We start from the raw sequence: 24,084 nt of genomic DNA on the forward strand, positions 1-24,084 counted from the left end.
TATTCCCTTTGATGCAGTAATTCTACTTCCAGAATTCTATCCTAAGGAAGAAACTGAAAGATTTCCTGAGGAAAAGATTTATGTGCAAGGAAGTCTCGTTTATAATATAAAAACACTGGGGGATGACTAAGTAATTATGTGACAACTATATACTATAATAAAATATCTTATATTTTTTGTTGAATTTTGAATGACATGGGAAAATATTCAAAATAACATATTATGTTTAAAATGTGGATAAACCTGTAATTTCAATATGGTTCCAATTTTTATTTTCAAAAGTTATATATAAATATGCAGATTTGAAAGAAATGTATAAGTATTATACTAATTGTCTCGCAGAATGATGAAATTACAGGAAATTTTCTTGGTTTTTCTTTCCAAAATTTCAATGATAAGCTTATAAACACCTTCTTATAATCCAAGAAATAAATGTCTTTTTAAAGAACGGGGAAAACTCAATCACCAAAACACAGATAAACTAATACAAACCTTGTTAGATCCAGAATTCTTACACCCTCCAATGGCTTCATATTGTCAGTATCTGGCAAAGACAGAAAATACTTAAATTGACTACTAATTGTCAGAAGGAATAATGCAGAATTCTTCATATTCTTAGTAATATCTATTACTACCAAATAAATAAATAAATTTTCCTTCACATTTCTGCTTTATATATAACACAGAAACCTTGACCCAGTCCAACTAAATCAATCTGTAAAAATTAAAGCCTCTAATACCAGATTATTCCCGATTTAATAAAGTCCAAAGCTACACTTAAGATAGTTTGTCTAATGAAAAATTTAAAAGTGGGACAAACTAATGAAAAATTTAAAAATGGGGGGAGGGGGTGTATAGGCTGAGCAAAGAGGATTTTTAGAACACTGAAAATACTCTGTATGATACTATAATGATGGATACATGTCATTACACATTTGTCCAAACCCACAATTGAGAAACAGAACTTTCCATTAGCTGAGAGTTTCCTCCTGCCCTTTGCAAACTACCTCTCCCTCCATCCCCAACCTCAGGCAACCACTGATCTGCTTTCTGTCATTTTAGTTTGCATTTTCTAGAATTTTACAGAAATGAAATCATACACTATGTACCCTTTTTTGTCTGGCTTCTTTCCTTCAGCATTATGATACTGAGACTCATCCATGTTGTTGCATTTTTATGAGTAGTATCCTACTCTATGGATATTCCACCTTTGTTTATCCATTCAGCTGTTGATGGACACTGAGTTGGTCCCAGTTTTAGGTTACAGTGGATCAAGCGACTGTGAACATTTGTGTACAAGTCCGTGTGTGGACATGTTTTCATTTCTCCTGAGTAAATACCTAGTGGAATGGCTGGGCAATATGGTAAGTTTATGCTTAACTTTCTAAGAAACTGCCAAACAGACTTCCAAAGTGTTCGTACAACAGTGCGAGTTCTAGAAACTCCACATCCTCACAACACTAAGTATTGTTCATCTTTTTAAGGTTAGCCATTCTAATGGGTATATGATGCTTCTCTGTGGTTTTAACTTGCATTTCCCTGATGACTAATGCTGTTGAAAATCTTTTCATGTAATAATAGGCCATTCATACATCTTCTATTGTGAATTGCCTCACTGCTTTTATCTTTTTTAACTTTTTATCTTATATTGGAGTATAGTTGATTAACAATGTTGTGATAGTTTCAGGTGTACAGCAAAGTGACTGAGTTACACATATACAGGTATCTATTCTTTTTCATATTCTTTTCCCATTTAGGTTGCTACATAATATTGAGCAGAGTTCCCTGTGCTCTACAGTAGGTCCTTGTTGGTTATCCATTTTAAATATTACAGTGTCATTAAACAAAATTTATTATGGTTGTGAGATGATATTGGTAGAGAAATATAGACTTCTCTTTATGGATTTATAATGAAATGAGATTTATGGGTTGAAGAGACCCATTGTACATGTCAATCCCAAACTCCCTAACTACCCCTTCCCCTGCCTCACTGTTTTTAATACTGAAGCAAAATATTCAAAACAGTGCAAAAATCCACCAACAGGTGAAATGTTAAATAAGCACCGGCACATCCATATCAAAAAATACCGTGCCAACGTTAAGAAAAATGAGACATTTACATACCCTGACATGTAAAGTTCACCAAGATATATTCCTAAGTTAAAAAATAAATCAAGTTGTAGAAGAGAATGTATAATATGATCCTATATTTGTAAAGATACATAATAATATTAATAATACATGTTGGTATTTCTAGGAGCATTCATAAAATTCTACTGGTGGCTAAATCTTGGGGTAAGAATTTATGGAGAACTTTCACTAGCTAAGTTATTTATTTCTGTAATTTTGCTTAATTGTAATTAAGTGTATAATCAGCAAAAAAAAAAAAGACAAAGGAAAATCAAAAAGTGAAAACATAAAGAACAAAATGAGAGAGAAAACAAGATATTTTAGAGAAAATAAAATATAGAAAAAGACCTCAAATGTGAGAAGATATTTTGACATCATTAGGAATGAATGGACAAGTAATTCTTTATGTTATATAAGACTCCAAAACTACTGGTCTTACGTACTCATCTCTTTTGGGGCCCTTGTTTTATTTCAAATGATGCAGGAAATATATTTAGAGGTCTCTTCAACCCATAAATCTCATTTCATTATAAATCCATAAAGAGAAGTCTATATTTCTCTACCAATATCATCTCACAACCATAATAAATTTTGTTTAATGACACAAAACTTTTCAAATGAATTAATTTAACATCAGGCAATAGAATTTTACTTTTATTATCTGAGAAGATAACCAGAAAGGACTTCTAGAGCACATTTAAGTCAAAATCAATTAATGAGTTTTAAACAGTTAAGAGCATAAACCCTGGAGACTGACTGGATTTAATTCTCTGCTTCACTACTTACTACCCTAGTGACCTTGACCAAGGTAACTTCACTTCTCTGAGCTTCAGTTTCCCCATCTGAAACACCTATATCACAGAGTTTGCAAGGATTAAATGAAATGCTATATGTAAAGTGCTTAGTACACTTCCTGGCACATGGTAAATGCTCACTAAAAATCAACAATTGTTGTTATCATCGTCATCATTGTATTATACAGTCACAATACCTATTAAAGTAGATAATCCAGATTTGAAAACAAAAGAAAAACACATGACTCATGATTATTTCAAAGAACATAAAATAACATATATGATTCTCAATACTCTATATTTTAAAAAGATATCTACAGCCATATTTTGCCTGTTTGTGAAAGACCAGAATAGGCTGATTACAGGGGGAAAAAACAGTTGAAAAGAGCATCTATTATAACGTAATTTGTTAAGATATATTGAGCAGCTTGTATATCGCTCTAACTTATTTGGCCTCTAGGATGGAAAGCTATTATGATGATCACAGCTGAGTAACCATGCAAAGCAGTATAACTACAATGAAGCTGCCATCAAATCTATGCTTGTCAGAGCTGCTTCTAGGAACTCCCGTGGTATTGGCCCTAAGGTTTCCACGACACAAATAAACTTGAGCAGCACCAGAGTAGATATAATTGACAGATGCCCACACAAGTGGCTCATCTGTAGGACAGCAATCATGGCATCCCTCCCCCACTGTACTAGTCAACTACTGAGACATTAAAAAAAAAAAAAAGTCATCATAAAACAAACTGATCGAATATCACTATGAAATACAACATGTGATATACACCGAAATGATTTCTTAATTTGATATTTTACAGAGAACTTAACTACCAGAACTTAGGAGTGAGATAGTAGATGGATATCTCTTCAAAGCTTTATTTAGAATAGTTAGCAGGATATCTTCTTTCTAGCACAGGTTAAAAGTCTTGAAAGAAGCTCTGTTCCTAATAGTATAATTTGGCAGGTAATTTTAGGAATTTAGAGTACTTGGAAAATTAGAATCCACTGGAAAACATTCCAGGGAACCTAAAAATTTTGAGTTGTAAAAAGGTACTGTGGAAGTGATGCCAAAGTTACGAGGCAATTACACCATTTAGAGACAACCAGTGAACAATAGCTAGATGGATAGTAACTTATAATAATTTATAATTCACCTTCCATTGACACTCAGTTTCTTGAGAATTGCCCTTCTCCTGCAAGGACTTGGCTATTACTATGGGATTTGCAATCAAACAGGTTTTTAAACTGTTGGATGCTACTATTTTAATGAAAACTTGAGAAATTCACAGGAAGAACAGTGGAAAAAGACCAGATAAAGGGTTTTTGAATGATAGGTAAAGCATGCCCACAACCAAAGTACAAATCAGTGCTAATCCCAAATCGCTCTGCTCTTCTACATTTCCCAGCTTCTCTTGCAATTAGGTTGGGCCCAAACGCCGGGGGCCTGGCCAATGAAACATAAGCTAATTCCAGCCCTGATCCTTAAAAACATCCCACAAAATCCTCCAGGCTTCTATACTCCTGCCGCAGTGACCTTGGAAGCTACAATTTTCAAATAGTGTAGCTATATGTGCAAGAAAGGTGTTTTATTGTATTAAGCCACTGAGATTGTGGGCTAATTTGTACCACCACCCCATCTAGCCTATCCTGACCAATGAAGAAACCAAGCACTGGAGGAGGAAAAATGGTAGCCTCTAAGCGACCGTAGAGCATCAGAGCCAACAACTGGAAAGTCCATTTCAGGGGTAGGTTGTTTCACTGTTAGCAGCAGTTTTCAAACTGAGATATGTGAAGACTTTTGTAAGAAATGAATCATTTTAAAGAAATCAATTTCCAGGTCTTCAACTTTCATACGTATTTTTTCCTAAAATTGATCAAATAAGGCCTACGAATAAGCCTTCATGATAAGCCTTCTCCCACTGGGCAGAAGGAAAACATATTCCTTACACATTACAGCTCTTACCCTCACCTTAGTGCTTGTAAAATTTACTTGTGATAAAAACTTTTAAATATGAACTTAAATATATGCAATGAATTGCCTTTCAAAAGTCATTTAGGAGAAAGACCACTGCTATAGACTGGCACATGGAAAGGTGGAAAACAGCACCACCTTATAGACTTTATAAATCAATTTATAGTTGTAGGATTCACAACCAGAAGTCAGGAAGCCAGAGAAAAAAACTTCAGTGTTCAGGCCTCTTTAATGGGCCAGCCTGAAGTGAACTACTCAGAGGATAAGAAGTGGCTCAACCAGGAACTCATGGAGCAAATGATCGCAATGAATTACCAAATACAAATGCCCACAAACCCGAGAGGCCCCTGGAACTTCTCCGTGTTGGTGTGGTGGCTCTCCTCCCGGAAAAGACTGAGCGAAGGCAAGACCTTTGTGCCAACTAGGAAAAGGCATCCCTTCCAGGGGACAACCAGCAAAACACCATCACAGGTACTTGAGGGAAATGATAATTATCATGGCAAAGAAGAAAATGTGTGCATGCGAGGCGTGGGAGGGTGGAGGTGGGGCACAGTGTTAGACTGTGAATGTGATGAGCTTCTTTTGACACAAAAAAGGTAGGGAACCCGATTTTACAGACCCACTGCAGATAAACAGAGGAGGAACAGAAGGGAAGAGAAGGGACAGCCTGGAAGAAGTGTGTGGACGGATACACACGTGAGAAAAAATGTCTTATGATTTGATTTTTGTTTTCGGGACTTCCCTGGCGGTCCAGTGATTTAAGACTCCGCGCTTCCACTGCAGGAGGCACAGGTTCAATCCCCGGTGGGGGAACTAAGATCTCGCATGCCACATGGCAGGGCCAAAAACAATAAAGAAATAAGCCCATGATTTGTTTTCAACAGCTTCCAATGGGTAATTCTGACGAGCAGGAGATGTCTAGAGGGAATTTAGGATGCTTTCTGCGAAGGGCTACAGAACCCTCCCAGGAACTTCTCTTTAAGGAGTAAAGATAAAAATTATTCTCTAAGGGACTTCCCTCATGGCGCAGTGGTTAAGAATCCACCTGCGAATGCAGGGGACACGCGTTCGATCCCTGGGCCGGGAAGATCCCACATGTCACGGAGCAACTAAGCCCGTGTGCCACAGCTACTGAGCCTGCGCTCTAGAGCCACAACTACTGAGCCAGCAAGCCACAACTACTGAAGCCCATGCACCTAGAGCCCGTGCCCTGCAGCAAGAGAAGCCACCGCAATGAGAAGCCCACGCACCGCAACGAAGAGTAGCCCCCACTCGCCGCAACTAGAGAAAGCCCATGTGCAGCCAAATACAGCCAAAAATAAATAAACAAATAAATTTTTTAAAAAATTATTCTCTAAGGCTTTTAGAGTTTTGGGGGATGGAGAAAGGAGAATGAGGAGCATGCTTCCAAGGACAGAGGAAGGTCTTAAGGTGACCTAGCCAAGTTCATGTTATAAACTCTTTCAAACTTTTCATACATTTCATCACACTGTCCACCAGAAAGGCAGTATTAACGTATACTGGCACCAGCAGTATATGGAAACAGTGCTCTCCACCATCTTCCATAACCCTGCATATGGTCACTTGGTTTGGGGAGCATACTGTTTACTTGTTTGTTGTAAATTTAACAGTTAAAAATTTGCATGCTACTACCATTTTAATTTGCATTTATTTAATGACCTCTGAAGTTACATTGTTTTTAATACTTGCTCTTTTTCTTCTCTTAAAAATAATCTATTCTTCTTGTTGGCCCATATGTCTACAGGCATGTTTATCTTTCTTCTTATTGATTTGTATGGATTCTTCATGTAGTAAGAATATTAACCTTTTATGAGTCATAATTAGCAAAAGTAATTTTTCTTTATCTGCTGTTTGGTTTTTTGGATGGTTTTGGAATTTCACTTTGCAAAAAATCATTTCTTTTATTTTCTGCCTTTGCTATTGTTTCAGGGTTCCTTCAGACTACCCACACCTTCAGTGAGTTGCTAAAAAGACTCAGTACATAGCTGTATTCATGACTAAAGGTTTATTACAGCAAAATGATATATGACCCAATCAGTCAGTGAAAAAGACAAGCAGAGTCTGGAAAAATCCATGCACAGGCTTCTTATGTTCTCTCCCTCCCACGAGGGGCCATGCCAAGCTTCTTTTGTTGCTTCTTTCTCCAGCAACAAAAAAATTCAGTAACATGTGCAATGTTTCTGCTCAGGGAAGTCTATTACGGACCCAGAATCCAAAGGTTTTATTGAGGGCTTTTCACATAGGCACTCTCTGCTCAGCATGCACCAAAATTCTGGACTCCCAGAAGAAAATCAGGTGCTCACCATAAATCCATAAATCACACTGATTGTACAAATCATCTAAGCACCCTTATTAATTAGGGAGCAGTTCGAGTGCCAAGTTCCCAGATGCCAAACAAGGGCCACACTTGTAAGAAGGTCCTTCTAAAGACAGCAGCCTGAGGCCTGCTATGTTAACTCTTTTCTGTACAGGTATCATGTTTTTCCAACCCCACATTATATAAATACTCATGTATAGTTGGTTTTCCCTTTTAAAAAGCTTTTATTTTCCTATTTAAAGTTTTAAAGTATGTAAGGTTTATTTTTTTCTATTCATATGTTAAGTATTTGCTTCTTAGATAAGAGACTAATATTTTTTCTTGCCTTCTATTTTGCTAAACATTTCAGGTTTTCTACAAAAGGTACGTATTGTTTTTACAATTGGAAAAATACAAAGATACCAATTCTAGCGACATTAAAATTTTACTTACTCCTTTTAAAACAAACATTTGTGTCTGGAAAAGAATAATCATACTCTTACATTCTTCTTCATGTCAAAGTATTCTGTCAACAATTTTATTATTTTCAATGAAAACTTTTATAAGTGTGAGTTAACGCATTAACACTTGCATTACACATGGGTGAAGAATATTAGTCCAAAAGAAATAAACATGTATAATACTTTTCACCTGTGCTTGACTACTATGGACAGTGGATACATGCTTAGAATTGAAAAGAAGATCATTAACAGCAGTTTGGCTCTCAGAGGCAAAAACAAGTTACTTCTAATACCTGCTTTATCAATGAGAACGCTACGTGATAGTTAAGTGGTCTACTGCATTCAAGGCAGGCCTCACCTTACCAGTAAATGAGCTAATCAATCCCAGAGATGCCTTTACTTTTCTACGACTGACAGTCTTCAACATGGAACAGCTGACAACAGAAGGTATATAAGGAAAACTGAGGTAACCTGAAAGGCTTCAGGAAATATTAAGATAAAGCTTATGCTCTAAGTATACATACAGTAGGCCCTCTATATCTGTGGGTTCCCCAACTGCAGACTCAACCAGCAGTGTACCGAAAATATTTGGGAGAAAAAAAATGCCAAGAAATTCCAAAAAGCACGATTTGAATATGCTGCACCTCCCACAACTATTTACATAGAGTTGCACCGTACTGTCAACTATTTACATATCATTTATATTGTATCAGATACTATAAGTAATATAGAGATGATTTTAGGTATACACAGGTTGTGTAGTTATATGCAAATACTAAACCAGTTTATATGATAAGGGACTTGAGCACCCTCAGTTTTTGGTATCCAAAGGGGGTTCCTGGAACCAATCACCTGCAGATACCGAGGGATGACTGTACAAACATTTCTAGGGCTCCCTTCAGCAGCACATATACTAAAATTGGAACAAAAATTTCTATACATAGAAACTATTAAATACATTCTTCTGTCCTAAGAAGTGCTTTCATCAACAAAAATACACTTTTGGGGCTTCCCTGGTGGCGCAGTGGTTGAGAATCTGCCTGCCAATGCAGGGGACACAGGTTCGAGCCCTGGTCTGGGAAGATCCCACATGCCGCGGAGCAACTAGGCCCGTGAGCCACAACTACTGAGCCTGCACGACTGGAGCCCATACTCCGCAACAAGAGAGGCCGCGATAGTGAGAGGCCCGCGCACCGCAATGAAGAGTGGCCCCCACTTGCCACAACTAGAGAAAGCCCTCGCACAGAAACGAAGACCCAACACAGCCATAAATAAATAAATAAATAAATAATAAAAGTGTTTAAAAAAAAAAAAAATACATTTTTGGGGGGACTTCCCTGGTGGTTCAGTGGTTAAGACTCTGTGTTTCCAACGCAGGGGGGCGCAGGTTCGATCCCTGGTCAGGGAACTAAGATTCTATAGGCCGCGTGGCATGGCAAAAAAAAAAAAAAAAAAAAAAAAATATATATATATATATATATGTTTTTAATATCTATATGTATTCAAAAACATGAGGTTTTTGAAGCAGAGATCAGAGTTATTACTACTTACATCAAGAAATGCACCATTTTCCCCACACCTAATATGCCACAGGCGTCATAATGAGAGCTGGCGGACTAGGCGTGCACATACAAGGACTGAACCCCAGGAAAGGTCCCCCAGATTATAAACCTATTAGTTTGTATGGGACAGCTGCCCAGCAGCCACCTTCCCCCAAGAAAAGCAGAGAAGGCTTATCTTCCTAATGTAAGCAAATTCTCCTTCGGAAGAGAAGGGGATGGTCCCTGGGTTCTAACCCTTTGGAATGTAAATAAATGTCTCCAAGGGGAAAGATAAACTTCCCTGGGTTTACAGTCTCAATCTTGGGAATGTCTCCAAGGCTCTGAGTTTTATACCCCTTTGAAATATAAACATAAACTTCCTGAGAGTTCTCTAACAATCATTTCAGTCATCCTTTAACTTCCAAGGCTTGCCCTTTAACCCAGGCTCTAGTTTCCTTGGCTTAGAAAGCCCTGACCATGCAGAAACATGAAAATATTTACTCCTTGGTAATAAGCAGTAAGACTAACCAAAGTATTTACTTTTGCAGCACTCATTAATACCTGACAGCTACCTAAAATATTGGCTTCCAAACCCTTTCTGGAGAGCCCTAGGAATTCCTCAGCAGTGCCCCCAGAAGTGTCTTTTCAGGGAGGCAGTTAAAGTAGGGGACAGAGGGAGCAGCAATGAGACCCCAATTCCTGCTTCAAACACAAAGCCACCTGCTCTCATAAAGGCTCTACAAAAAAAAAAAAATTTTTTGTTTAATTTACTGAAAAAAGACACACCAAAAAATCTTAGGTAACCCAAATAAAGATCCTCAGTCTTATAGAAATAGACAAGGCCCCATTTTCACTTACACTTAAATTTCCTTAGTGATACTCTTACTTGTATTCATGTAAAACTTATAAAACATGCACCACCACAAAGTTAACCAATTAATCTGGGGGCTCCCCACATAACTCATGGGTACTGAGAAGGTTCCTTGACGTTTTGCCTGTTGATGTCCTCTGTGTACAATGTCACTTGAAGACAGCACCTAGCCACTAGCAGTGTCTTCAATAAAAGCGCTAGCCTACTGAGGATCCTGCTTTCTAATGCTGGTCCTCCCTGAAGAGTGCTGCAATTCTCTTTTTGTGGGAACAATACCTGTGTTACCCACAAAAATGCTAACGTGCTCTTTTCTCTCCACAGGACTCAGACTTACTTCATGGCGCAGCCACCAAACTCTCATATACATCATCCCAATTCACTTTTCTATTTCCAGGCAACGCAACATAAAACTTCCTTCATCTCTCTTCCCCTGAACTCACCACCATATAAATAACCAACACAAGTCTGTATCTGGGGACCTCAGACCCACCAGTTCAGGCAGCCAGACTGCAATTCCCAGGTTAATACTCAGGAAGATTCTAGCTACATCCACAAAAGTTCAATACTAAGGTTGTATCTACTAATCTCTAAATACCTAAAATAATATGCTAGGCGGTTTCACTGTCAGAATTTTACATGCTTATTTATCTATTGCATTTTTCAAAGGATGGACTGAGCGTCAATTCATATTTCTTTACCTAGGAAAAAGGACAACTGCCTGGGATTCAAGAAGCCTGAGTTCTGGTCCCACATCCATTTGCTACGTGAATTCAAGCAAGTCACTTCACTTTTCTTGGACAATTTCTCATCTGTGAAAAGGCAAGTTGTCTATTCTCAGAAGTGATCCAAGTGGAATCTGGAGTTTCCAAATAATTATAAAGAATGTACTCTCCCTCAATCCTCATATATACCTGAAAACATGATGACAGGCACACTGTCATGTGCAATCTACCTGTCAAAATCTACCTCCCCCGTTTCTAATGCAAGTTCATATGTGTAGAAGATAGCAGTGTATCACTATAGGAAAGAGCATTCCAGAAGTGTAAGGCAAGTAAAATGACAACTTACAGTACTTCACTCAATTCTGCAAAACATTTGCCAGTTATTTAAAAATTAACAAAGGTAATTTTGATCCCTGCCACCCTCATTTTTCTGCTCCCTCCCCCCAAAATGTAGATTAGTTGATGATATTAAAGAGGGTATTATGGGTGAGAATCACTGACCAATATGATGTGACCCACTCATTCATTCAATAAATATCTGACAGCCCAATTACCAGGCATTAAGCTAAGCACCAAAGACAATGTCCAGAAAGGTGAAATTTTGGCCAGGACAAAAGTATATAATAAAGCGAATAATCTGGGATCCCCGGGCCTTAACTGCATCACAAAGCCTTGATGGCATTATCCTGCCTTGATTGATTCTACAACTTGTGTCTAAGGGAAAAGCCTGATGAACCGAATTCCCTCAGAACAAACAACAACAGAAAAGTGTGTGTGTATCTCCATTCATCAAGGACGGAAGCTGAGAAAACATCACATTCTTCGGCTTGCCACGTCACAGAACGTGTCAAACGGACAGTGCGGAGCGGCACCTGCAAGAAGGTTCACAGGCTGAAAAGCACAGGTCCAGGCTACCCATTAGGCTATGATTAAATGAGTCCGAAAATTCTTTAAGATTCTGTTTCCTACAAGATGATGTCAAGACTCACAGTGGACTATCATTCCCAGCTTCGGAGGGTGTAAAGAAAGTTCTAGAAAACTGGAGTAAATCTAAATTTCATCTTCTAAATAAAATTCTGAGACAGGTATTCGGTACAAAGGTGGGTTTATACATTAGGGGTCATTCTTGAATGATCACACTTTTCTTTATAACCAAAAGTCTGTGAAAAGATCATTATTTTAAGAGCTTTAGCCAAATGTTGCTCCTTTTGAAAATCAGGCTCTCTGCTTCCTAACCAACTCGCTTACCCGCTTGCATTTAACAAGAACAAGGAAGGGAGTAAAGTGCGGCCTCTGTGAGCAGAGCCTCGCCCCCGAGTTATTTAAAGTGCAGTCTGAAACCCTTCCTGAAATGTGGCTGAGGGTGCATTTTTCAAGGTATTTAAACTTGGGGGACGAGGGGGTAGGAGTAAGGGAAAGAGGTGAGTCCGCCCAGTAGGACCGTGCAGGGGCCGGACCCGGGCCCGGACGCCGGGAAGGGTGACCACGGGGCTACCGCGGAGCCAGGGCAAGGGGAGACGCGAAAGGCCAAAGGGCGGGCGGCGGGGACAGCGGATACTTCTGGAAAGCGCGGCTCTCTCCTTGGGGTGCCGCCGGAGTGGGGAGGCTGGGGCTGGGGTCCCTTTCGCCGCCCGGACCGAGTCTCGGAGGATACCTGACTGCGGGCGGCCGGTCCACAGCCCCCTCCCGCCGCCCCGGCGGGAGAGAAGGCCGGTTCTCCGCAGAGCCGCGACCCTCGCCAGCGTCGCCAGCATCGCGTACCCCTGTGAAATCCTCACTCCCCGCGTGAGTGGAGAACGAAGCGCGCGCGCGACCCGTAGCCACTGGGGGCGCCCGCGGACACCTCGGTTCCCGCCCCCCGCCAGGTGGGAGGGGCCCTGCCCTGCCCAGCACTCCGGGCCCCCCCGCCCCATCCGCTCGGCAGGCGTCGAGTCCGTCAGTCAGTGCCAACCCGCGGGACTGCAAAGGCCATTGCTGGGGCCCGGGATTCGCCCTTTACTTTATCCTTTTTCTTCCTCCTTCCTTCACTTAAATCAGCTGAATCTGTACCCAATTCGATAACCTACTTATCCCGCCGCCCCGCAGGAACCTTTGTGAGGCCGGAACCAATGTGCTCTATGGTGCTGGCGGGCGGAGGACTGTTTTGGTGAAGGACCACCAAGTGTCTCTGAACGGTTGTCGCGACAGTTCCGGCGGGAGAACGTACCAGTGAGGTCCTCGTCTTCGTCTCCTGAGATGCACCGACAGAATTTCCGACCCCCGACTCCTCCTTGCCCCGGCCCGGGTGTAGGAGGTTGGGGTAGCGGGAGCAGCTTCCGGGGTACCCCGGGCGGAGGCGGAGCGCGGCCGCCATCCCCGCGGGACGGGTACGGGAGTCCACACCACACGCCGCCGTACGGGCCCAGGTCTAGGCCCTACGGGAGCAGCCACTCTCCGCGACACGGCGGCAGCTTCCCTGGGGGCCGGTTCGGGTCTCCGTCCCCTGGCGGCTACCCTGGCAACTACTCCAAGTCCCCCGCGGGGTCCCAGCAGCAATTCGGCTACTCCCCAGGGCAGCAGCAGACCCACCCCCAGGTAATAATAGCCAGCGTTTGCCGAGCTCTTACTGTATGGCAGGCATGGTACTAATAATCCCTTTGCGTGGATTATTTTGAATCCTCTATGAAGTGAAATACTATCGTTAGCCCCATGTCGCAGATGAATAAACTGAGGCTCAGAGAAGTTAAGTATAACTTTCTTTAGAATGCTCTAAAAAGTTGCAGAGCTGTACTTTGTTTCTATAGTCCTCCTGCTTTTAGCCAGTACACTGCCGCTCAAACACAGATTTCCCTACTTCCCTCTCCTTCGTCAGGGGCCTGGCCAGTTCGTTGCAGTAAATTTTTCTGAGTCCCCGGTCTCCAAGGAGGAAAAAAAGCGAATGAATCCCCAGCATAGAGCTCATCTCTAGGGTTACAGGCTAGTGCCACCTTCCTACTGATGGCACCTTTTCCCTTTTTTTTTTTCTTCTTCTGCTGTTGCTGGCACCTTTTCCCTTTTTTTTCTTTTTTTTTTTTTTTTTCCATTTGGCCTTAGTTTTTCAACTACATTGGCTTCTGCTCTAAGGCTTCTTTCTGGTATGTCTAGGATTCTGTGGTTTACATCTTAAATATGCTTGGTAGTTTTCCAACTTATGCTAAACCAAACCCATCCCTTTGAGTGTGGAGCTAATGAGATGGGAGGGTTCTAGAAATTTTGAAGCTGTAGGGTTAAAAAAAAAAAAAAAAAGGTTTAATTTGCTTCCAGAAGCAATAGGGAAATACTGAGGGAAAACTACAGTACAAGTAATTTCTTACTTCATCACCAGTTTATAGTTTGGGAAAGTTACTACATTAGAAACCCAAAAGAATTTGAGGTGACAGTGGGCATAACATTATCAATAAATTAGCGTATCAAATAGGTTTAAATACTTTTTTAAAACACTAGATTAAAGGAAGCATGGACTTTGCAAGTGAACATATTTGGGTTCAAGACACAACTTTTAACTAGCAGTGTGATCCCCCCTAGCCTCTAAAGAGAAAGTACCAGTTACCTCTACTAAATGTCTTTTTAACTGATGATTTCTTTTCTAAAGGGTTCTCCAAGGACATCTACACCATTTGGATCAGGGCGTGGTAGAGAAAAGAGAATGTCTAATGAGTTGGAAAGTTATTTCAAGCCTTCAATGCTTGAAGACCCTTGGGCTGGCCTAGAACCAGTATCTGTAGTGGATATAAGCCAACAATACAGCAATACGCAAACATTCACAGGCAAAAAAGGAAGATACTTTTGTTAACATTTCTGAAATTCAACTGGAAGCTTCATTTGTCAGGAACATCTTGGACAAAACTTTTGCTTGTAATTAAGTTGAACCCTAACATGGTGACTTTGAATAATTAGTTGTGTCTTCCTTCATCATATCAAGTATTTTTGGTGTTAGAGAAGACATATGGTAGGATAATTTGTAATATTTAGCTCTCTGGAAGTGCCTACCAATTTTAGAATATTGACAGTTTCCAAATACTTAACATTCTTGGTTATATAATGGACATTTGTCTTTTAATGTTTTTCCAATGTTTCAAAATAAAACATTTTGTCTTTCTAGCTATATTGTGCTTTTGTCATATGCCAAAGAATTATTAAAATAATGCTTTGTAATCACATAGTTAGAATTTGTAAGTATATATTTTGCATACTACTTTTGAAAATGAAATAGACTGTCCTTTGTCCTGTAGACAGTTCTATATTTGTTCATAGGGAAAGGGGGTAAAGGAAAAGAATAAAGGAGATTTCTATTCATATTATAACCATTGTTCTACATGCATATTTTATGTAATGCTTTTGTAAAAATGCATTGAAACTTGATTGAAAGTTACAGAAACCCACTTAAGCTTAAATAAAAAAAGTATTCATACCCTTTATACTCATTTAACTGCAGAGGACAAGGATAGACCTATTTCTTGCGTAGCTATATTAAAGAATTCTGCGTCTGAATTTCTCTACTCCACGTCTCTCAGTATTGTGGAGTCATTTTCTCTTGAGGCCCAGGAAGATGGCTACCAGCAGTCTTAAATCACTTCCATTGTGACGAGAACATTTCCCAGCTCTGTCAATCTCAGTGAAGACAGATTGGCCATGCTTAGGTCATATTTTATAGTCTTGATCCAATAACTATGATCAAGGCAGTGTGGCATGATTAGCTTGGCATGGATTCACCCCTACAATGAGGCAGGGTCCCATGGTCTTCAGCCCCACCAGGCCTCCCTGGATTAAAGAAAGGCTTTCCAAAGGAAGGAATGCTACTTACCTATACCTACAGTAATGGGGAGAAAAATGAAAATGTTGGGGATTTTCATTTTCCCCAACTATTTAAACAAAATCAAGTCTTATAACTTTCAGGCCTTTTAGATATTTTGGGGTCACAATATATGATGACAGTATAGCTGAAATTTTGTTTAAACATTCCCAGAAAGAAAGCTTTAAAAGTGAAAAGGTTACACCACCTATTTGAGCCATAACCACTTCTAGTTGTATGTTAGGTCTTTTCACAGAGGCAAAACAGAAAATGAGAAGGGAAGGATTTTAGATTAATAAAAGCTCCATGACACCCAGGACTACTACTACCAGTTGCTAGCTTGGTGAATTATTTAACTTCTCTGTGCCTCAATTTTCTTGTATGTAAAATGAAAAAATTAACAGTACCCATGTCATAGAGGTGTTGTGTTTGAGGATTAAATGGGTTTACATGTGTGAAAACTCTTAGGCCAGAGCCTGGCACATAGTAAGCACTCTAAATGGTAGCTGTTACTTTCTCACTTACCCCTATATCCTCAGCTCTTAGAATGATGCCTGGAAAACAGTAGGTGCTTAATAAATATTTGGTGAGTGGATGCAGACATTCTAACTACTATATTGCTCTGCCTTTATCTCCTATGTATAAAGAGAATAGTAATTTTTCCCCCAATGTTTTAAAGGGAATGTCCTTATTTTCGAACATCTTGTCTTTCTAGATAATTTGAGGTCATGATGTATGATGAAAATTAGAGCAAGTAGAATACTTTTGCATACCTTTTATTGAACTTCATAGGTAAGAAATATTATCTCTAGGAAGTGACATTTAGAAATAATTATTAAGCCATTGCTTGGAGATCACTGGATTATTGGCAAAAATAAAAAAGGAAGTCAAGAAAGGTTTTATGCTAATGTATTTGTATCATATTTGGAAAACATTCAAATTATAATTGTTCTAATGGCTTATGTGCATTTTATTTTACTACTTTATAAGTGTAATGTTAAACAACTAAATGTAAAATTTCTCTTCTGCCAAGTTACCAACATCTTCCAGAGGTCTGACCTTTCTGATTTTAAGAGAAACATTTTTGTCCTTAGGAACTTGCTCTGGTTGGTAGTGTATATAGTTATCAAAGGTCTTTCGACATTGATATTGGTTTGTTTATATTACTAGCCCATTTTTGTTTAGCTGAGTGAAAGGAATTGATCATTCTTTTAAATGAAAAATGATTTTTTTAATTGTTCCAGAATACACATTTTTACCTCCGCAGAGACGCTAAATAACTGTTAGGGAAATTTATAGTTAAGTATGCATCTTAAATATTCATGGAAGTGTAATCTATAGCTGGGTTTTCAAACACGGGTGTTTATACTTCTGGGAGTATTTAACTATAAAGGCAAAGATAGCTTTAAGAGTATTTTGATCCAGATCCTCAAATCCCAAATGCACTCTTTAGTTAAAATGATGTGCTTAAAGAACACTTCCATGATCAGTGGATTATGCCAGTTCTCTTTTCTTCCCTTCTGCCTTTTCATAATTACCCTTCTCCCACTTGACAGAAGAAACCTATGGCAGGTTGTGCTTTTCAAAAATGATGCCAACAATATTTCAAGTCCCTCAGACTCTTCCAGAACCTTGCCTCTACCTCATCAAGATATAGAGTTATGTCCCTGCCCTTTGAACTCAAGCAGACCTTTCTGACTGCCCAAGGAAGTATGGTGGAAGTTAACGTATTTTCATCACAGGTGAAGTGTGGTCTTAGAAATGAGTTATGTTGGCCCATGTGGAGATATTCAGAACTCCGATGTGTTGTCAAGTAGGGAGATAGAGGGATGACAGTTTTTGTTTATAGGCCTTGCCTTTTTTGTCTCCTGACTATTCAAAAAATCATTTTTCCTGTGGGTGAATCATGTGAAAGCAAAGAGAGCATGAACATAATATGAAGGGAAAGGCACTTTATTTTTAGGAAACAATGAAAAAGTTGCTTGCCTCATTTATCTTACAATATTTAAGATTGGTATACAAGCATGATGGGTTTTGGTGAATCTGCTGTCAAGCAAACTGTCTTTTCCCCATTTTCAATAATGATAAAGAACCTGATGAATATGTCTCAAACCTGTCTTAATAGCATAATTTGCATGATTTCAAGGAGGAAGAAGTTAAAATTTCCATGTTTATTTCTGACATATTAACCTTACATCTTAAAACATCATATTTCAGAGGTAAGTTCATGATTTTTATATTTTCTAGAGCATTTTTCAGATTCTTAGGAGAAACATTTTTATTATCCTTTGCCAGTTCATTATTAGATTCTATAAATCCGTATTAATTTTTTACCTGGCCCAAGTCTCCTGCTTATTGTCTCTGAGCCATTTCTGTTTTATTTTTCATTCCTACTATGTGTTTAGTTTAAATTAACAGAAATATATTGTGGATTTTACTGTAAATAAAACCCATGATAGTCGTAAGTATACGTTGTATAAACCCAGAACTTAGTAGTGACCCAACATCTTTTTTGCTCTTAATTTCCACAGTCTAATTTTTCATCTAACCTAAGAAACTATTATTATATAATTATATATAATCCATTATATACCACTTAGTAAAAACACTGCCAACTAAACTATAATATGCTGTCAATTATAAGATGCATCCCAATTTCAGAGATGTTAAAATGTACATCTTAGTTTGATAAAATACCATAAACAATACTTTTAAAAGCAGAACATGTATTTACGTATAGGTTTGGGTGTAAATGTCCACAAAACATAATCGAGGACAGTGCATTTAACTTTGGAATACCAGCTTTACTTAGTTAGGATTAAGTCTTCCTTCTCAGGTATTTATATTCTGTTCTCTAATCTATGTAGAATTATCCTCAATAATTATGTAGAATTTATGGGGGTGTTTATACTCAGGGTTGTCTTAATTTTAGGCTTCATAAACAAGATGACTGTCAGTGAAAAAGTTATAGATAAGTCTCAGTAAGGCCTTTGGTTAACTTTCCAAGGATATGAGAAAGAAAATGGCCTGAACAACAAGGTCTTCAGTGAGGGTGGTTTTTCAATTCTTTGTTTTCAACAAAATGGAAGAAAACTTAATCAGATTGTTAGTTAAAGATCATTAAAAATAATTTGATGATCAGTTTATTATTTTTGGCATATAACTTAAAACGTGTACAAGAATTAAGTGACATCACTATAACAAAAGTCTATCCCTTTTTATTTGTATGCGTAAATGAGTTTTCTCAGCATTTATATCTATAGTTTAAAAATAGTAATAAAATTAATGTCTCATTCTAGCAATTAGCAGTATTTATGGTGTTTTTATTGTTTGAATAGTAATGATAATCCAGATAACAGATAACTTCAACACTTGGAAGTTTATAACCATTGGAAATGGGTTTTTTTTAAATTTCCAAATATATTTTTTCAATAAATTTATATTTATTTTTCAATAAATATATTTTTCATACATTTTTGAGAAACAGATGTATGACAAGATATCAGTAAGGACTTTCAAGCATTACACTTTATTACAATGAGATAAAAATTACGTGGGAGAGTAAAATGGAAATATGAGTTGGGAATAAAATAGTGTAAAATTTCCTACTATGTTAAAGAGTGTTTTTAGATAGCAAATTACTGTGATAATTAGATTCAGTTGGATACTTTAATAATGTAATGAATTTAGCTTAAAACATCAGTGCTACCGAAATGACTTCCTTTGCAATTTTTGAAACGTACGATAAGTGTTTTTATGTTGACTTGAAAAGTATAAAAGGGTACATCACTTTTCAAAATTACTTTAGAGAATATATGACTAAAATTTTTAAAGCTCTCAAATCATCAGAGGAGGGAGAAAGAGGAATATAGTAAACCATAAATCCAAGAGAAGTCAGGAAAAGAAGTAAATGACAGCAGTAAGTCCAAATATTCCAGTAATAACAATGAATCTTAACAAAGTAATATCTTTTAAAAGGCAGATTTTCAGATTGGATTAGATAGATGGAATCAATCTATTTGTTGGTTTAGAAAAGATAACATCTAAAATAAAAAGCTATAAAAAGATTGAAATTCACAATCACAGTGGGGATTTTAGCACATCTCTACTAGACATGGATATAACAAGCAGATGTAGAATTTGTAGGGATATAAAGAACTGGTATAGGGCTTCCCTGGTGGCGCAGTGGTTAAGAATCTGCCTGCTAATGCAGGGGACACAGGTTCGAGCCCTGGTCTGGGAAGATCCCACATGCCGCGGAGCAGCTAGGCCCGTGAGCCACAACTACTGAGCCTGCGCGTCTGGAGCCTGTGCTCTGCCACAAGAGAGGCCGCGACAGTGAGAGGCCCACGCACCGCGATGAAGAGTAGCCTCCACTTGCCACAACTAGAGAAAGCCCTCGCACAGAAACGAAGACCCAACACAGCCATAAATAAATAAATTAATTAATTTAAAAAAAAAAAAGAACTGGGATATAAAATAGAAATTATGTATTTATATACAACATGTACACGTTTTTTCAAGTACACAAGTATATAATAAAATTTTTATAAGTGTTGTAAATCACAAAGACTCTTTGCAAATTTCAAAGATTTGATAGGCAGATCATGTTTTCTGACCAAAATGTTCAATAAATGTAAAAACAAAAAGTACCCTCAAAAAAATAAGTCAATGAAACAAGGCAAAGCTATAGAGATTGTCTACAAAAAAGCCTATTCCTTGGATTAACTAAAGTCGATAAAGATTGGTGAAAAGGGAGTTCCCTGGTGGCCTAGTGGTTAGGATTCCAGGCTTTCCCTGCTGTGGCCCGGGCTCAATCCCTGGTCGGGGACCTGAGATCCCTCAAGTCGCACTGTGGAGCCAAAAAAAAAAAACAGATTGATAAAAAAAAAGGACAAAAGGAAAAATATAAACAATGTTAACCTTTGGTGTAACATCAGGAACTATCCTTAAAAAAAGAACTACAGTAAGAAAACAAAGTGATGGAATCATCTAGAAGGATAATGCAAGGATAATCATCACTTGCATCATCCTTCTGTTTTCTTTGCATTGCCCTAAATCCTGCATCATCTTTAAAGAAGGGATAAAAGAAGTCTAGAGACACAATCTCTGTAAATGTTTTTTTAAGCTTTTATTTGGGCACAATTAAGAATTTGGCATTTTTCATTTTTCACCCATAATGGCAAATAAAAGAAAATTAGCAGGTATTTCATGATTATTAAACTAATCAGCACTCTGATCTCTTATAAGCAAACTCTCAGACTATAAATTTTCAGATGACAATATCCTAGAAAAATTTTTCTCAAATTCAAGAATCAATGAGTGAGCAATATATTTCTAAGGACGAAAGAAATATGATATTCTCATTTACTCAGTCATCCAAAAGGAAAGACTTCATCACAGTACTTTGTGACAAGAACATCTTTTCTGTTTGTTAATCAGAATTGTAGGTAGACAAATACTAAAGGCAGGTGTGTATTCAGAATTGATTAAAAGGAAATAGATGATGTAAAAGTGAAAAATCAATTGGATTTACCATTCTGATTGGTGTTTATAAATCTGAAAGTGAAAGTGTTTTACAATTATGAAGCAAAAAGAAATGACCATCCTTTCCTTAACAAAAATATGACATCAAAGTTCTTAAATGTATTGCATTTTAAAGATGCAAGTGTAAAAAGAACAAGAAGTAATAATAAACTAAAGCCCATTAGAGATATATTTAAACTCTGGAGTCAAGGTTTATAAGATGAATATATTCTAAGTTCGTGACAGTAGATGAACACCTATTTATGTTCGAGGTGCTACCCATCTTACGTATTAAATACTTTCAAAACCACGAAAATACTGAATAAAAATTTGGGTTTCCTATGTTTACATTCTTATTAAGATGTCTAATAAAGTTCTTTCTAACTATCTCTTTATTCTCTACATTTTGCTAAATAACTTTAAATGTTCTTAAAAATTAAAAGCGTCCATTGGACCCAGATGACAAATGATGACTAATTTTTTCTGGTATACTGATGATTAAATGAAGAAGTCATATTCGTACCAATAAAGGCTTTGAAAGTCACACAAACGCAGGATGACCAACTTTACACCACAGTATTTGAAAGCATAGGTGAAATGTGTTATATTTTAGAAAAATATTGATACATTATCAGTATTGACTCAAAAAGGAATAGAAAGTCAGAATAAACCAATAACCATGAGAGAGACTGAGTTGATAATCATGAGTCTTCTCCCCACAGATGATACAGACTTACTAAGCCTTCATGGAATACTTAATTCCTGTATTATAAAAACTTTTAGTTAAAAAGTATCCAACACACCTTACACCTATGGTATTAACTGATCTCAAATCAGGCCAAGGACAGTATAAATGGAAATTATAGATCATTTCACTTACGTACATAGTTGCTAAAAATCCTAAACAAGATATGACAATTCAGCAGTTGCTCACAAACAAACCAAAAAAGAACTGATAGGGTTTATCTCAGGATTGCAGTGATGGCTCAGCATCTGGAAATTTATTTCTATAATACATTTTATTGGTTAGAGGAAAAGATCTATACTAATAACTCGGTAGATGAAGAAAAAGCATTGCTTAAAATTAAATACGCAGAAGTCTTCCAGAAGTGGGAAAGGGAGATATCTGAAGTATGAAAGTTACAAAGGAAGAGATGAAACTGATCTTATGTACAGATAATATTACTGTCTGTACAACTCCAAGGGAGGCAAAATTTTTTGAACTATTATTCTGGATCCAAGAAAAATATACAATTACAGCATTCCTACACATCAGTCAAAAAAATGCAGTAAAATGCCTCAGCCTCCAAATAGCAAGCTGCAATAAATCTCGGTGGGAAGGGGCTTGGGGGAGACAACAGAGAAAATTACAAAGCATTTTTGAAGAACTTCTTAAAAAGCACAACTAAATAGGGAGATAGATATTATTCATGGATGGAAAGATACAATATTGTACATATGTCCATTCTCCCTAAATTAATCTATAAATTCAACTCCAATCGAATTTCAAAATAAGTTTTGTGGACCCTGCAAAATGATTCCAGTATTTATATGGAAGAGGAAAGTGTCAAGAGTAGTCATAAAAATGTTGAAGAAGAAAAATGTAAGCAGGCTTGCTCTACCAGATAAAGAAACTTGTAAATCTAATGACTGATTGGTGTAAGAGTAAACAGACTAAAGAAACAAAAATAGAGAACTCAGAAACAAATTCACACATATATAAAAACTTGATATTTGGTTAATATAGCACTACAAATGAGTGGGGAAAGGACAGATAATAAGTGGTAATAGGTCAGTTTTTTGTGATTATGAAAAAAATTATAAACTCAATGCAACTGAGACTTGTCTAAAATTGTACAGAATAGGATGTAATGAGAAAGCTTTCTAAGACTGTCAGAAGTACTTTGGGGAATGCATATATGTTTAGAGGTTTTTTTTAAAGGTCAGAGAATATTTACATAGCAGTTACCATAAAATCTAGGTTAAAGTACTTAAGTATGTGTTTACTCAGAAGGACAAAGACTATTCCTATAACATTCTTAGATTTATATTTAATATTGTCCTCCAAGTATTGTTGCCTGTCAACATGAGATTATAGAAAAGAAAACTTTAAAAAATATTTGTGCATAAAACTTACGTTTACTTACTTAGAGTTGTGATAGTAGGTTGAATTTGCTCACGAACTTTGTATAATAACCTGCTGACCGTGACCTCGTTGTTTTTATACTTAACTCAAATGTATTAAAAGAATTATACACCATACACAAGTGGGATTTCAGGTGTGCAAGACTGGGTCAATATTCAAAAATCAATTACTGTAATCCATCACATCAACAGACTAAAGAAGAAAAATCATATGATCTTATCAATACATGCAGAAAAAGCACTTGACCAAATCCAGCACCCATTCATGATTAAAACTCTCAGCAAACTTGGAATAGAAGGGGCCTTCCTTAACTTGATAAAAAAATCTACAAAAAACCTACAGCTAATATCATACTAAATAGTGAGAAACTAAATGCTTTTCCACCAAGATCAGGAACAGGGCATGGATGTCCCCTCTTACCACTGCTTTTCAACATCATACTGCAATATGATGCAATATTATGCTAATGCAATGCAATAAGACCCAAAAAAGGAAATAAAAGATATAGAATGAGAAGGAAGAAATAAAACATTATTTACAGATGACATGATTGTCTATGTAGAAAATCACAAAAAAAGAAAAAAGGAAAGAAAGAAAGAAAAAAAAAACCTGGAAGCAGGATTAAGCAGTTACAGTTACAGCAAGGTTTCAGTATACAAAGTTAAAGGCAATCACTTTCTTATATACCAGTAATGAACAATTTGAATTTGGAACTTAAAACCCAGTACCACTTATATTAGCACCAAAGAAAAACAAACAAACCTTAGGTATAAATCTTAACAAAATATGCA

At 37.5% G+C, this 24,084-nt stretch overlaps 2 protein-coding genes across 17 annotated transcripts in view; one reads left to right on the forward strand and one right to left on the reverse strand.

Moving 5' to 3' along the window:
- SUGCT (succinyl-CoA:glutarate-CoA transferase) overlaps nucleotides 1–12,653 on the reverse strand; it is a 792,254-nt gene extending 779,601 nt beyond the window's left edge. For 5 of the 16 annotated variants that reach the window (XM_082399856.1, XM_082399855.1, XM_082399845.1 and 2 more), the window contains exons 1-2: nucleotides 12,466–12,648; nucleotides 493–544 (exon numbers count right to left, since the gene is read on the reverse strand). In XM_082399856.1, the coding sequence (XP_082255982.1) occupies nucleotides 493–544; nucleotides 12,466–12,565 (152 nt within the window). In that variant the 5' untranslated portion in view covers nucleotides 12,566–12,648. Of the gene's footprint in view, nucleotides 1–492; nucleotides 545–12,465 lie in introns of all 16 variants that reach the window. The other 11 variants (XM_082399852.1, XM_082399844.1, XM_082399849.1 and 8 more) reach the window with 5 other exon arrangements.
- A 104-nt stretch (nucleotides 12,654–12,757) lies between these two features.
- On the forward strand, nucleotides 12,758–14,930 carry MPLKIP (M-phase specific PLK1 interacting protein). Its single transcript, XM_082399927.1, has 2 exons — nucleotides 12,758–13,385; nucleotides 14,422–14,930. Exons 1-2 carry the CDS (start codon nucleotides 13,047–13,049, stop codon nucleotides 14,620–14,622), a joined length of 540 nt encoding a protein of 179 aa, XP_082256053.1. The 5' UTR covers nucleotides 12,758–13,046; the 3' UTR covers nucleotides 14,623–14,930.
- The last annotated feature ends 9,154 nt before the right edge of the window (nucleotides 14,931–24,084 follow it).

Source organism: Balaenoptera borealis, assembly GCF_965194805.1.
Source record: "Balaenoptera borealis genome assembly, chromosome: 7".
In the NCBI taxonomy this organism is placed as follows: Eukaryota; Metazoa; Chordata; class Mammalia; order Artiodactyla; family Balaenopteridae; genus Balaenoptera; species Balaenoptera borealis.

What these genes read in the sequence shown, in the direction of transcription:
- MPLKIP (XM_082399927.1), top strand. Translation starts at nt 13,047, where the DNA reads ATGCACCGACAGAATTTCCGACCCCCGACTCCTCCTTGCCCCGGCCCG. An exon ending in AGCAGCAGACCCACCCCCAG is followed by an intron (nt 13,386 to 14,421) that starts GTAATAATAGCC and finishes TCTTTTCTAAAG; the next exon opens with GGTTCTCCAAGGACATCTAC.